We start from the raw sequence: 12,784 nt of genomic DNA on the forward strand, positions 1-12,784 counted from the left end.
GGACTATACGCTACAAATAGATGTTTACAGGGTAATCTACTCCATTTGTAGCATGTGTTCAAAAGGGAGATTTCCAGAGAGTTGGAAAGGCACAATATTAAGCTTTAATATAAGAAGGATGATGCTACGCAAACCAAGAATTACCGCCTATTCAGCCTGACGGATGTATTCTTCAAAGTATAGTTCGGTCAAATAAAAAATTGGGTGGAGCAAAATAACTTCAGCCCGGCCCAGTAAGGTGGCTTTAAAGAAGGCCAATCAACCGCTGCCTTAGTTTATGGGCAATGGCAAAGAAGTCTATTGAGTTGAGGGGCTGATTATTTTGTTGATTTCCAGACCACCTTCGACTTGGTTGGCCGTAAGCTGCTGTGGAATATGCTGAGGCAGCTCGGCATCCACAAGGCGTTTCATGCTCTTATTCAGGAACTAATTCTCAGAATTGGGCCAGAGTGGTGTTAACCACCAGAGGTACACTATCAAAGAGAATTCAGATAAAGAGCCGCCTATGACAGGGCTGTGTTCTGGCTCCCTTACTATACGCTTTATTTTTGCCCGATCTACCAAAGAAACACAATAAGTCATTGCCCTATATGAGTGGGACCCACTTGCCATGACTACTTTACGCCGATGATTTGGTGATAGTAGACATGACAGAAGTGGGACTACAAAAACTGGTTTCCTTCTACGACTACTGCTTAAGCAAAAGACTCACGGTTAACTTGGAAAAGACGAAGATAATGGTGTTGGGGAAGGAAAGGGGTGTTTTGATTGATGGTTGGACGGAAATAAAATTGTAGTTGAAAAATATAAACACTTGGGAATGTGGTTGGATGCCAAGTTAAATTGGAGAGATTACGTTGAATCGCTAAAAACTACGGTATTGTCCAGGGTATGAGGCCTAAACCAGTTTACTCTAACGTATGGAGGACCCACTCTACGCCCCATACCTTTTGCCTTTACAGCAATGGTCCACCCCCAATTCTTAATATGGGGTCGAAGTGCTAACCCCAAGTGGCAAATTGGATTGGAATCCTGAAGAGGGTAAATGTGTGAAAAAGCTTCTTGCATTGCCGCCCTCAACCAGGGTTGAATGCCAGATAACGGCCTGGGGCTATTTGGGGTTACAAGCTGCACTGAAAGTCTGGCAGAGACTAAATAGAGAGGAAACCCTCAAAATATCACACCTCTGCAAAGTGGAGATAAAGAACTGCGAACTGAACTAAGCCTCGCAAGTAAGACATTTGTTAGATAGGCTCTGCGTCATATTGTCACTAATGCCAGATCAATGGAGGGGATACAGATCCTTAAGCAAGAGCTATGCAGCATTATAACCAAAAGCTCAAGAGAGGAGGATCTGTTTTACATGAGGGGTAATTCATACAAACAATTTCTGGTTAAAGGTTGGAGCAATGATGACCAATTTCCGTATATTGAGATCCCACCAAACCTCAAGCTCAGGAACGCGTTGTTAAAATTCCAGGTCGGGATAAATCCATGTTACGTAGATAAGAAGACAAAAACAGTAATACAGTTGCAGGGCATGTGCACATGTGGGATAAAGGCAAAATGTAATGGGGCATATTTTACTGGACTGACATGAGGAACCGGGAACTTGCCTCCGGACACTGCTCTGCACCCGAAGTCCACGGCCTGAGGCCCAGTGGGCCCCCCCCTGGTCCTTCAAAGGTTCCAAACGCTTCCGAGCCAGCAGAGTCCACCATGGGCTGACCCCTGCCGGACTCCTCTTCTACGCATGCAACCTCTACTTGAAGGCTCTCCCCGACAGCGACCTGCCCGGTAAGAGTTTTTTGACGCTCGAGGACACCGCTGCACCCATAGACCCTGGGGGCCTCCACTTTTGGTGTCCCTACGTTCCCTAGCATCTTTTACCTGGGCAGCTCTAGATTTTCTTCATCCGGCCTCCTGACCCGATTCTACAGCCTTTGTTCAAAACCGATCTCCTCCATTGAAAAGCATTGGGTGCCCGCTGCTGTGTTGGCACTCTGCACCCAGCTGCCCCTGTGGGTGCAAGTTTGGTTTTGCCTTGCCCCCCCCACCTTAAATAAGGGCGATCAACTCTGGACACCACTTTGCTGACCTGTAAGCAGTGCATCTTCAAATCACCCCAACTTGAACCTTGCCCGGTGCGGATCTCAAACCCTGAAGACTGGATTTGTAAGTCGTGTACTTACCTGTGAAACTGCATTCTTGTTTTCTTCCCATAGGTTAACATTGCAAAGCTTGAGAAAATTGTCCACTTTTTAAAGTGTAAAGTATTTTTCCTTGAATAGGTACTTGCCTTTTTGCAAACATCTTGGTCTTTAAATAAATATTGAAAGAAGAGTATTTTTCTAAAATTAGTGTGGATCTTCTTTTTGACTTGTGTGCCATTCATTAGTCACTGTGTGCACAACAAATGTCTTACACTCCTCTGTGCTAGGCCGAAGGCTGCTCGCCCACACTACTACAAATAGAGCACTTTGCGTTTACATTGAGCCCGGTACACTTTGGGGGAGTCTATGGACTGTGCACAATAGAACCACTTGGTGGTATACCTCATACAGAGCCAGCTTCCCGCATATATAAACAGACAGCTTCCTACACTACGAGATAACCGTTTTGGACAAGGTTGAGGACCCCTTTGCCCAAATTGGCCCTCCACCACGCTTGGAAGGCTTTTATCCATTTTGGACAAGGTTGAGCATCCATTTGCCCGATGTGACCTTTCTCCACTCCTGGAGGAAAGCTTTAACCTACACATGTATCCTAGAATCGGGACCCGTGGGGCTCTTTGTGTTTTGATTTTCCCTTGGTCGACTAATTTTATGGGGGGCCGGGATAGTCTTTCGGGACTTTGAGGCCACTGAGATTTGGTTGGCTCCTGCTGCCCCCACAGGTAGGTAACTCATAAGTACTTCTCAAAGTATGCAGTGTTCAAATAGAACACTAGTTACAGAGCAAAACATTGCATGGATATCACTTTAAATACATTTGCCCCTATGGTAGTCCTTATGACCCTTTTCAGACACTTGCGGAGAATGTGCTACGGTAACCCACACCAGTAGTGCAAGAATAGAAAGAATCATACGTTGCCACCGACATGATTTGCATGTATATCCTGAAGATATACAAATGTCACTTTAAATGTTTGCAGCACACAAGTACTTTCCCACATATGCAGGTTTCTCCTATTCCATTAGATGCAGACCGTAAATACTGCACCAAAATTACTTTACATTCATGTTAGGTACTACAGTAACCCACCGTGCTACGTAGTACTTCCCTTCCAGGGGTCGCAAGTAAGCAACATGAATCTCCCTCACAAGGAGTGGGGAGATACTCGGCTGCAGTTTCGTGGTCCCCAGGACAATGGTAAAGACCAACTTCAGGCACGCCCAGCAGCCTGCTTCGGGTAGGTCGGCTTTGGGCTGCACAGGTTGAAAATGACATAGCAAACAGGCTACTACTGCCCTCTGGGACCAACATATCCAGCTGCCCGCGACACGCGGTGCCGCAACCTCAGCTCCCTCTTTCACAAGGTACGCTGGAGACCTCTCCTGGTCTAGTGTTGTAGCACCCTGGTTCCGCTGCTCAGTGCAGCACAGTCCTGAGCCGAGGGCGAACAGTACCTCCTGGTCCTAATCATAATAAAAAAGTTTTTTAAAAAACAGAAACCTACCTTTCTGCCGGGTCCGGCGTCTTTACTGCTCCTGCTGCCCTGCTGCCCTGCTTTCCTGCCTCCGACAGGAACAGGAAGCAGACAGCCAGGCTCCCTCCCCATAGCCAATCACAATGCTGCAAGCAGCGTTGTGATTGGTCGGGACGGCGCCCAGCAAGGAGCTAATGGGGTGGCCATGTTCTCCATGCAGGCTGCAATGCAGCCTGCATGGAGAAGGGCAGAGTGCGCATGACAGGTTTGGCCGGCCTGGGAGAGCCGACCAAACAGTCTTTGTGCACTCAGGAGTGGGCAATCCACTACTCCCTGACCTGCTCAAAGAGCAAAGCAGTCCCACCCGCCCACAATGCGCGAAGCAAATATAAAATGGTAATAACTAAAAGTTATTCGTGAGAGTGCGCGAAAGCAGTGGGACGACACTCCTCCGCCCTAGTAGAGGAGCCGCCCCTGGAAATAATATGACATTCGAGTAAGAGTGGAGCATTCTCCTCAGGAACAAGGAGGGATAGCCTGCCCGGACTTATTCCAGTATTATAGGGCATTCCATTTTAAGAATATCAGAGTACTTTAAAAAAATATATAGCTCTCTCCCAATTTTTTTGCAAGCAATGATAGGTCTGGAGGGTGACCATTTTCTATACATATTGGGTCATATGAAATACTTTAAGAAAATTAAATAAACATTTTTGGGAGCAGTTATTAGATTGTGGGTCCACATAAGGCGTTTGTGGAAGATCCCTTATTATAGTTATTATGCCCCTATTTGGGACTCGCCTGGCACGCCTGAATGTTTAAAGGATGCATTATCGGTCCCGTTGAGAGAAAGCGGAGTGCTGGAATGGGGACAACTATTATCTGGATTTAACATTGTTGATTGGGACAGACTGGTAGAATTAACGAATGGGGGTTTATCCAAGTTTAAGTACTATCAGCCAATGAGCTGGACCTAAACGTTAAAAAAGACGGGATAGGAAATATAGAGCTGGAGGCAAAACCAAGCGAGATTCGAGAAGAAATAAGTAGCCTTCTGGTATTGGGCGCTTATTGATGAAGGACACGAGGAATTTACACTACCTAATAAGATCTGGGGGAAGGCGCTGCCATCGCTGAATGCATCAACAACAATTGATGGACAGAATGCAGAACAAGGTCATACATTCACCCCAGGTCCTAGGAAGCTTGTTTCCGGTCCAGGGAAGACATGGCTTGGCAGTTCGGGCTGGACTGTTCCCATGAGGCACAGGGTCAGATTGATTTGCATATGGCCATGTCTTAACTGGGGTGGCAGAGTGGGCTAAAGAATGGTGATGAATCAAACCCAGATCTGTTGACTGGGTGTGAGTGTTTGATTGGTTCTGATGCTCCGTCCATCACCACCCCCTTTTGTACCTCTTTGTTCGCCATAAGTTGGCAGGGTATGCTCAGACGTTGAGTCCCTTGCTCACTTTGCCACTGGATTCAAGCAAGCCTGGCTGAAGACGGCTGAAATGCCAGAAACCGGTCCTAGGAAGCTTGTTTCCGGTCCAGGGAAGACATGGCTTGGCAGTTCGGGCTGGACTGTTCCCATGAGGCACAGGGTCAGATTGATTTGCATATGGCCATGTCTTAACTGGGGTGGCAGAGTGGGCTAAAGAATGGTGATGAATCAAACCCAGATCTGTTGACTGGGTGTGAGTGTTTGATTGGTTCTGATGCTCCGTCCATCACCACCCCCTTTTGTACCTCTTTGTTCGCCATAAGTTGGCAGGGTATGCTCAGACGTGGAGTCCCTTGCTCACTTTGCCACTGGATTCAAGCAAGCCTGGCTGAAGACGGCTGAAATGCCAGAAACCGGTCCTAGGAAGCTTGTTTCCGGTCCAGGGAAGACATGGCTTGGCAGTTCGGGCTGGACTGTTCCCATGAGGCACAGGGTCAGATTGATTTGCATATGGCCATGTCTGAACTGGGGTGGCAGAGTGGGCTAAAGAATGGTGATGAATCAAACCCAGATCTGTTGACTGGGTGTGAGTGTTTGATTGGTTCTGATGCTCCGTCCATCACCACCCCCCTTTTGTACATCGCTGAATGCATCAGCATTATGGCAAGTATCTACGGCTGCATTTGGGGAGGTTATCAAATCCGCACCTTTGAAGAAGAACTTTCTATTTACTCTGCACAGAGCATATTGGACGCCCAAGAGGTTGTCGAAAATGAACAAAGGGAGAGCCAAGTGCTGCCCCAAATGTGGCGAGTAGCAAGCTGATGACATCCATATGTTCTGGTTGTGTACGCACCTTCAATCCTATTGGAAAGATGTAGGTAAGATTCTCTCAGATGTTCTTCATCAAGAAATTCAGGTAAGCGCCCAATTGATACTGTTTGGTGTAAAATTGGATGATAATGGGAGGTCCAGTCTCATTAAAAAACAGAGGAATGTTATTTTTGTTGATATTAACCGCCAGACGTGAGATTTGCATAAAATGGGTCAATCACTTTCCCCCCAATGTAGAAGAGTGGTTGAATTCAGTACTCAGAATAAATTTATCGGATAGAGCTGGACCGCATAGTAAGATTGGAATTTTGGAATGATTGGGAACACTACTGGGTAGGGAAATCGTAGTTTCTTAAGATCCTGGTGACCATCTGAAGTCCAATGATTAAGCGCATCAATAGTTTTGAGTATTGGTTATAGAGAGCTCACTTTTGGAAAGAGTGGGCAAGCCGCGTTGGAGAGACCTAATGGGCTGTTTAGGATACCCCTTCGCAGGATATGGAACGATCCAAGCGTTGGGTAAGGGTCATGAAAGATACAGCCTAAGAGGATAATTTCTCCTTAAGCGGATACGTTTGCCATAAACACTATTTTTCAAAACTTTGCGTGATGAGGACTAAAAAAAAAAAAAAAAAAAAAAAAAAAAAAGAGTAGGGCATTCTCGATGGACCAGGGAAACCAGTGTTAAATGACAGTGCCCACACAGCATAAAGCCTCACAAAAGGATGCACAACTAATCTTACAACAGCAGACATTGACAACCCAAAATATGTACAAACTTTCAAAGTGGATTTTAATTCTATGCATGTGTGGAGTCTTTCCCCATAACTTCCCCAACTAAAAGATCAAAGGAACAGCATGACCTGTATTGATGGGCCAAGAGTGTGCACGTTTTAATATCAAGTGACTTAAAGTCAACTGTTGGTTTGCCCTCATTTTAATTTGGCAAAATAAAAAAACATTTTCTTCTAGAAAGAAATGTGAAAAAAGCATGCATGCTTTTTGGTTGCTTTACCTTACAAAGTTAAGATACAGGTAACAGCCCAGATCCTCGGGCTGTTAAATAAGCAATTATGAACAATTTAAATGTTACCACTGATCAAAATTTAGCAACAACTAAAAGAGGTTTTTTCATATTTACCTTGTACACTGGCTGAAACTCCTCTGTAATGGCAAATATGGTTTGAATGTTGTTTTCACTTAGCTTCTGCACAAGATGAGCAATGGAAGGATAATCCTGTTAAACAAAGCAAAAGATTAATTCAATAACAACGCAAGTCAATTAACTTCAAAACCAAAGAAAACGTTTACCGATTTGAACAACCTCTTCTTGATAATCATTACACATAATGATGCGGATGGCAGTGTATTACTAGAAAGTTTAAAGAAATGTCTACAATTCTCTCTATTGCAGAAATGCATAACATTAGTTTTTTCACCATTCAATTCTTTTAGAGTCATGTGCCATACAACTCAGCCGCAGGAGCAAAATATATAAACATCGCTTTCGGTTTTGCTGTGATGTTATTTTAGATTAACATGTATGCACCCTTATGCCATCTAATGTCCGAGCATGGAAATGCATCTTGTTTATGTAAGAAGCTGACTCTATATAGTGCACCAATAAGGAGGTACACTGTGCAGAGCGCCCAGGCAACTCTTATTGGTTTACAGAGAGGAAACATGATAACACTAAACCCTCTTTTGTGGCAGTGTAGGCGCGTAGATTTGGCTGATTAGAGGGTAGCGCTAAGCATTATGTTGTACACAGAGGCAATAATTGAGACATTCACTCAAAGAATAAATCCGAGACCAGTTTAGAAAAATAACTTGTAGTCACGGGGTCGGAATGCCCGGGAAGGTATTACCCAGGACGGTGGACTGGTGGGAGGCGCAACCTGATAAGATACTTCTCTTTTCTACACAGCAGGATGACTGGCTAGCAACGTCACATGACGATAGCGAGAGTCCCGCTGCCCCCGAGTACTGCACCTTTAACTGGGACGAAGTGGTATCTGACTCCGCCCCCAACCGTGACGTGGCAGGCTTCGTTCCAACAAGAGAAGATGAACCCCGGAAGAGGGTGTGTCTCTGCACTGGAAGAAGAGAGGAGAGGGAGGAATGAGGAAGCGAGGAGAGTGGAAGCCGAATCGAACTGGGAGGAACAGGAGAGCGAGGAGGAGCGCGAATACCAGCTGGCGGAGAAGACGTCGGGAGGCCGAAGGCATCAGAAGAGCCGAGGAGCGGCCAGGACCGTGCTTCGCCCAGCTACGTTCCTGGAGGAGCGTGGCTAACTGTGAGAAAGTGTCATCTTTCTTGCATGGTATGCCCCCACTTTTTGCTGAATTGCTGAATGTACTTTGACTGAGTGTGCCCTGGACTCCTGCCAATCAGGTGCCCAGGGCCTATGTTCCTTCCCTAAAAACCTCAAACCCACATTGGCAAACCCTGGCCACATGTCAGCCCCTGGTAATGGTACCTTAGGTACCCAGGGCCTTGTGACCAGGGAAGTCCTCTAAAGGCTGCAGCACTCATTGTGCCACCCTGAGAGGCCCTGTACCCTAACACACACACTGCCCTTGCAGGCTGAGTGTCTGCGTACAAGACAAAACAAAGAGTCGACATGGCACACATCCCTGTGTGCCATGCCCACCAACTACACTGCACTGACATACATCAGCCACCCCTCTAGCTGGGTGCCCTATGCCAGTGGTGTGGGCACAGGAGCATGAGCCCTGTGCCCCTACAGTAACCAGGTCCATTCCTGGGCACTGTAAGTGCAGCACTGCAATTTAAGAGTACATGGTGCTGAGAGCTCGTCAAACACGAACTCCACAGCACCATAATGGCAACACTAAAGACTGAGAAGTTTGGTATCGAACTTCTCAGCACATTAAACCCGCACAGATGCCAGTGTGGGATTTAATGTACCAAGCACCACAGAGGGCATCTTAGAGATGCCCCCTGAAACCTAACCTACAATCCACGTCTGGTGTGACAGCCTAGGCAGCCTCCCAGAAAGCAGACATGTTACTGGACCACTGGGTAGGAGAGCCCCTGATCTGGATAATCATCGAGAAGCTCCAGAGTTTTAAACGAAGGAAGAAGGAAAATACGTGAGTTTCATCGAAGGAGAATTTACAGAGGACTACAGAGAGGAAGGAATTACAGCCGGGACGGCGAAGGAGGAGATCCTCGAAATTCTTCGACGCCCATAGGAAAATGCGCATTCAGGGACTCTGAGCGCAATGGACAAGACACCATTTAAATTCTGTCCTAACTGCCACCACAAGTACGCGCAGAAGGACCAACATCCGGTGTGCAACCTTTGTGTGCTGATCGACCACGAGAGCAAGGACTGCAACGCCTGTTCCGCATTCACGCTGAAGACTCTCCGAGTGAGAGATAGACAAGAGGAGAGCCAATTTCAACATGGAAGGCAAGGGTAAGGCCCCGTCGCTGTATGATCTGGGCCTCTCCACCGACGATGAGGACAACATCGCAGAGGGACCTGATGTCTTCACGGTCGCAGAGACCGATAAGAAAACGCCTGACGAGGTAAGAGACACGTCGAGTGCGAAACCCCCGAAAACCTGAAAGTGACTCTCGAAAAACAGAGTCAAAGTCCTCAAAAGGAACACCGGCGCCGAAAAGCTCGACGACCGCGCGTGGATCCAAGGACAGAAGGCCCAGCGGATCCTTCGAGAAGGACTCCCAGGTGCTGAATGCCGCCGAAAGACAGAGTTCGTCGAAGCAGGCCCACGAGGTGGGGCGCTCGGCGACTAAAGACAAGGCCGCGTCGACGCAAGCTCCGTCAAAGAGACCTGCGGTCGACGCCGAGCAAGTCTCCGAAATGGAGAAGAAAAAGAGAAGGCTCGAGGCGGAGATGGAGAGCATCCTTCAGAGGAAGAAGGAGTTTGATGAAAAAATGAAGAAATTCAAGATCCCAACGATCCCACCGACGGAGGTCGTCGAGATCGAGGAACAGGAAGAATTCGACGCCGAAGAGCTGTCGAAGGATCCGGAAGAGGAGGATGAAGGCCCCTACTATGAGGGAGAAGATGAATTAGAGGATCAGCTGTCGTTCTACGGCTCGGCGCCGTCGACGACTCAGGAGCTGGAATGGCAGGACAGCGACACCGAAAATCCCGAAGAGCCCGTGGAGACTTATCCTTCGAGGCCTTCGCCGCCAGACGACATCGGAGCATACAACATGGTCGGCAAGAGCGCTGCAGCGGCTTTTGGAGTGAAATTAGACGAGGAAAAGCCGAAAGCTGATTTCCTACTCGAGACTCTGCTCCCCATCCAGACGAGGAGCCAGTTCCTCCCCGTGCTCCAAAGCGTGATGAACCAAGGGAAGGAGGCGTTTAAGGACCCAGCAACATGCCGGTCCATCACGCCCAGAACGGAAAAGAAGTACAAGCACTCTTTGCAGCATCCTCCTTACATCAAGGGATCGGTCACTGCCGACTCCATCATTGCTTCCACGGCCAGGAGAAGAGCCAATGTGCCGGCGACCTCGGGACCACCTCCTGATAAGGAGAGCAGAAGGATGGACCTCACTGGAAGGAAGTTTGAAAGAAACGCCACAATGCACTGGCACATGGCAAACTCTAATGCGTTACTGAACAGGCACCAGTACCAGCATTGGGATGAGATGGGGGAACTAGTCAAGCATCTCCCAGAAGAGTACCGACAAAGGGCTTCCAATCTAGTGGAGGAGGGGAAGAATATCGCCAACTCATGCATTAAGACTGCATTGGACGGAAATGTCCTTGACCAACTTATCCATAGGGCATTCCCCTGGGATTGTTTTTCTGGTTGTCTGGATGCGAAGTTTCGGCATTTTGCATTCAGGCGTGTTGCAAACAGGTCTATTGTCGGTGTACCCCACCTTTTGAATAGCCTTTGCGTTTCCTGTCCATTGAGCTCCCACTCGTGGGATGCCGAGGTCTGCCTGCTGAGCCAATCGGCTTCCACATTGTCTTTCTCTGGTAGGTGTATCGCCAGCAGGTCTATTTTGAGTGGGATGGCCCATCTCCAAATCTCTTGTGCCAGAGTTGAAAGGGGGAAATGATTGTGTTCCTCCCTGCTTGTTGATATAGAACATTGTGGTAGTATTGTCCGTCTGTATCAACACCTTTTGGTTGTATAGCTGCCTCTGGAAGGCCTTCAGGGCTAGTAGTACGGTCTTCAATTCCAGGTAGTTGATGTGTCTGACCGCATCTGCTGGAGTCCACAGACCCCTCACTCTGAGCTTGTTCATGTGCGCCCCCCATCCTATCTGGGATGCGTCTGTGGTGATGGTCACAGTTGGGCTTGGTGGGTCAAGGGCTTTCCTATAGTTATGTTCTCCCTGTTCCACCATGCTATCTCCTCTTGCACTGCGTGCGTAACAACCACTACATCCTCCCAACTTCCGTTCGCTTGTGACCATTGTTGTTGCAGCCATTCCTGGAACGGTCTCATGTGAAGCCGTACATTGGGGACTAGGTGAATGCTTGACGCCATCATGCCCATGATCTTGCTCGCTGTTCTCACTGTCAGAGCTCGCCCCTTCTGGTAGAGACGCGTTGTCAGGAAATTCATGGTTGCCACTATGATGGATCAGAATCCATGCCATACATTGAAAAAGGCGAGAGTCACTGTTAAACCTCGTTTGGTTAATTTCTGGTATGATTTAGAGTAGACAATTGCACATTACAAGATGGCCGCTGCATTAGTCATTGTTATCATCGCACCTGAAAACACCTGTACAGTCTAGTGGTTAAGGGAAGTGCGCGCGGTCACTGCTGCGCACTTCAACTGAAGTTTGTTTTGAGTTCACACGTACCTGCCGTTTCTCCTCAGATTTAGAGTAGGAGAGTACGGTTTTGAACGGAGCAGTTCGTAGCGCGGGAATACGAAGATTCCCGCTTTCAGAATTTAACTGGTGAAGACGTCGCGGGAGAGTCCAGTCTCCCCTTTGTTTCCTGTGAGGGAAGTCTCCTCAGTAATTGTCTGAAGTTCCAGAGAACTCTCGACCGGTTAAGAGAAATTCCTAGAGTCACCCCGTCGTCTTCTCATCTCGTCAAGCATCCAGTATTCAAAGTTACTTCTTGTAGACAGACTTTTCCACAAGAAGGTTTCCACTCGTTCTGCAACACTTCAAGAGAGACTACGGAGTGTTGAACAGTTACCTGCAACTTCTCTTTCAAGTAAGACCCACCCAAGAGAGTAACGCTTGAAAATAAATACCAAATGCCAGTTAGCAGAAAGTTTCCTACCTGGCGCCAAGGTAGCTCTGCTATTCCCTCTATTGCGCTTTACCTTTCCTTTCCTCCCTCTTTACCCTTCCTGGTACCTTTTTGCGCGCTAAAGAACAGAGGAACAAAAATACTGGCGAAGGACTAGAGCTATCAAGAACTTAAGACCACTGATCTGAAAGTCACTGTAGAAAAGTGTAATCTATATTGATACCAGGTATATTTAGGAGTAGACTCTCCCATAGTAGACAGGGAGGTTCCCGAGTGTTTGACTCATGTAAACTTCTTTTGATTACAGGGAATTTCCTCTATCACAGACTGAGAATCATACACCAACAACACAGCAAATATAGAAGAGTAGCTTATTCTCCTGCTATAGCTGGTAGGGAGATTGTAACCTAAGAGCAAATAGAAATTGTGTAATAGCATAGTAGACTGTTATATTTATGTCCTCTTCCCCTCTGTGTATTAGGCACCCACTCGGCAGTCAGGAACAGCCACAATAGAAGATTCCTGGTAGCAGCACGAGGGTGGTAGCTGAAGAAGGAGTGTCTCTTCTCTGTCCCATTCCCCTTTCCCCCCTATTGGTGACGTTGCTCTGTGAGAAGCGCG

At 47.4% G+C, this 12,784-nt stretch overlaps 1 protein-coding gene across 4 annotated transcripts in view; it reads right to left on the reverse strand.

The window, feature by feature from the left end:
• The window catches only part of ITGB1 (integrin subunit beta 1), a 324,864-nt gene that overhangs the window by 101,340 nt on the left and 210,740 nt on the right, over window positions 1–12,784 (reverse strand). For all 4 annotated transcript variants that reach the window (XM_085631856.1, XM_085631854.1, XM_085631857.1 and 1 more), the window contains exon 8: window positions 7,069–7,164. In XM_085631856.1, the coding sequence (XP_085487982.1) occupies window positions 7,069–7,164 (96 nt within the window). The remainder of the gene's footprint in view (window positions 1–7,068; window positions 7,165–12,784) is intronic.

Source organism: Triturus cristatus, chromosome 10 (genome assembly GCF_964204655.1).
Source record: "Triturus cristatus chromosome 10, aTriCri1.1, whole genome shotgun sequence".
Taxonomy (NCBI): domain Eukaryota; kingdom Metazoa; phylum Chordata; class Amphibia; order Caudata; family Salamandridae; genus Triturus; species Triturus cristatus.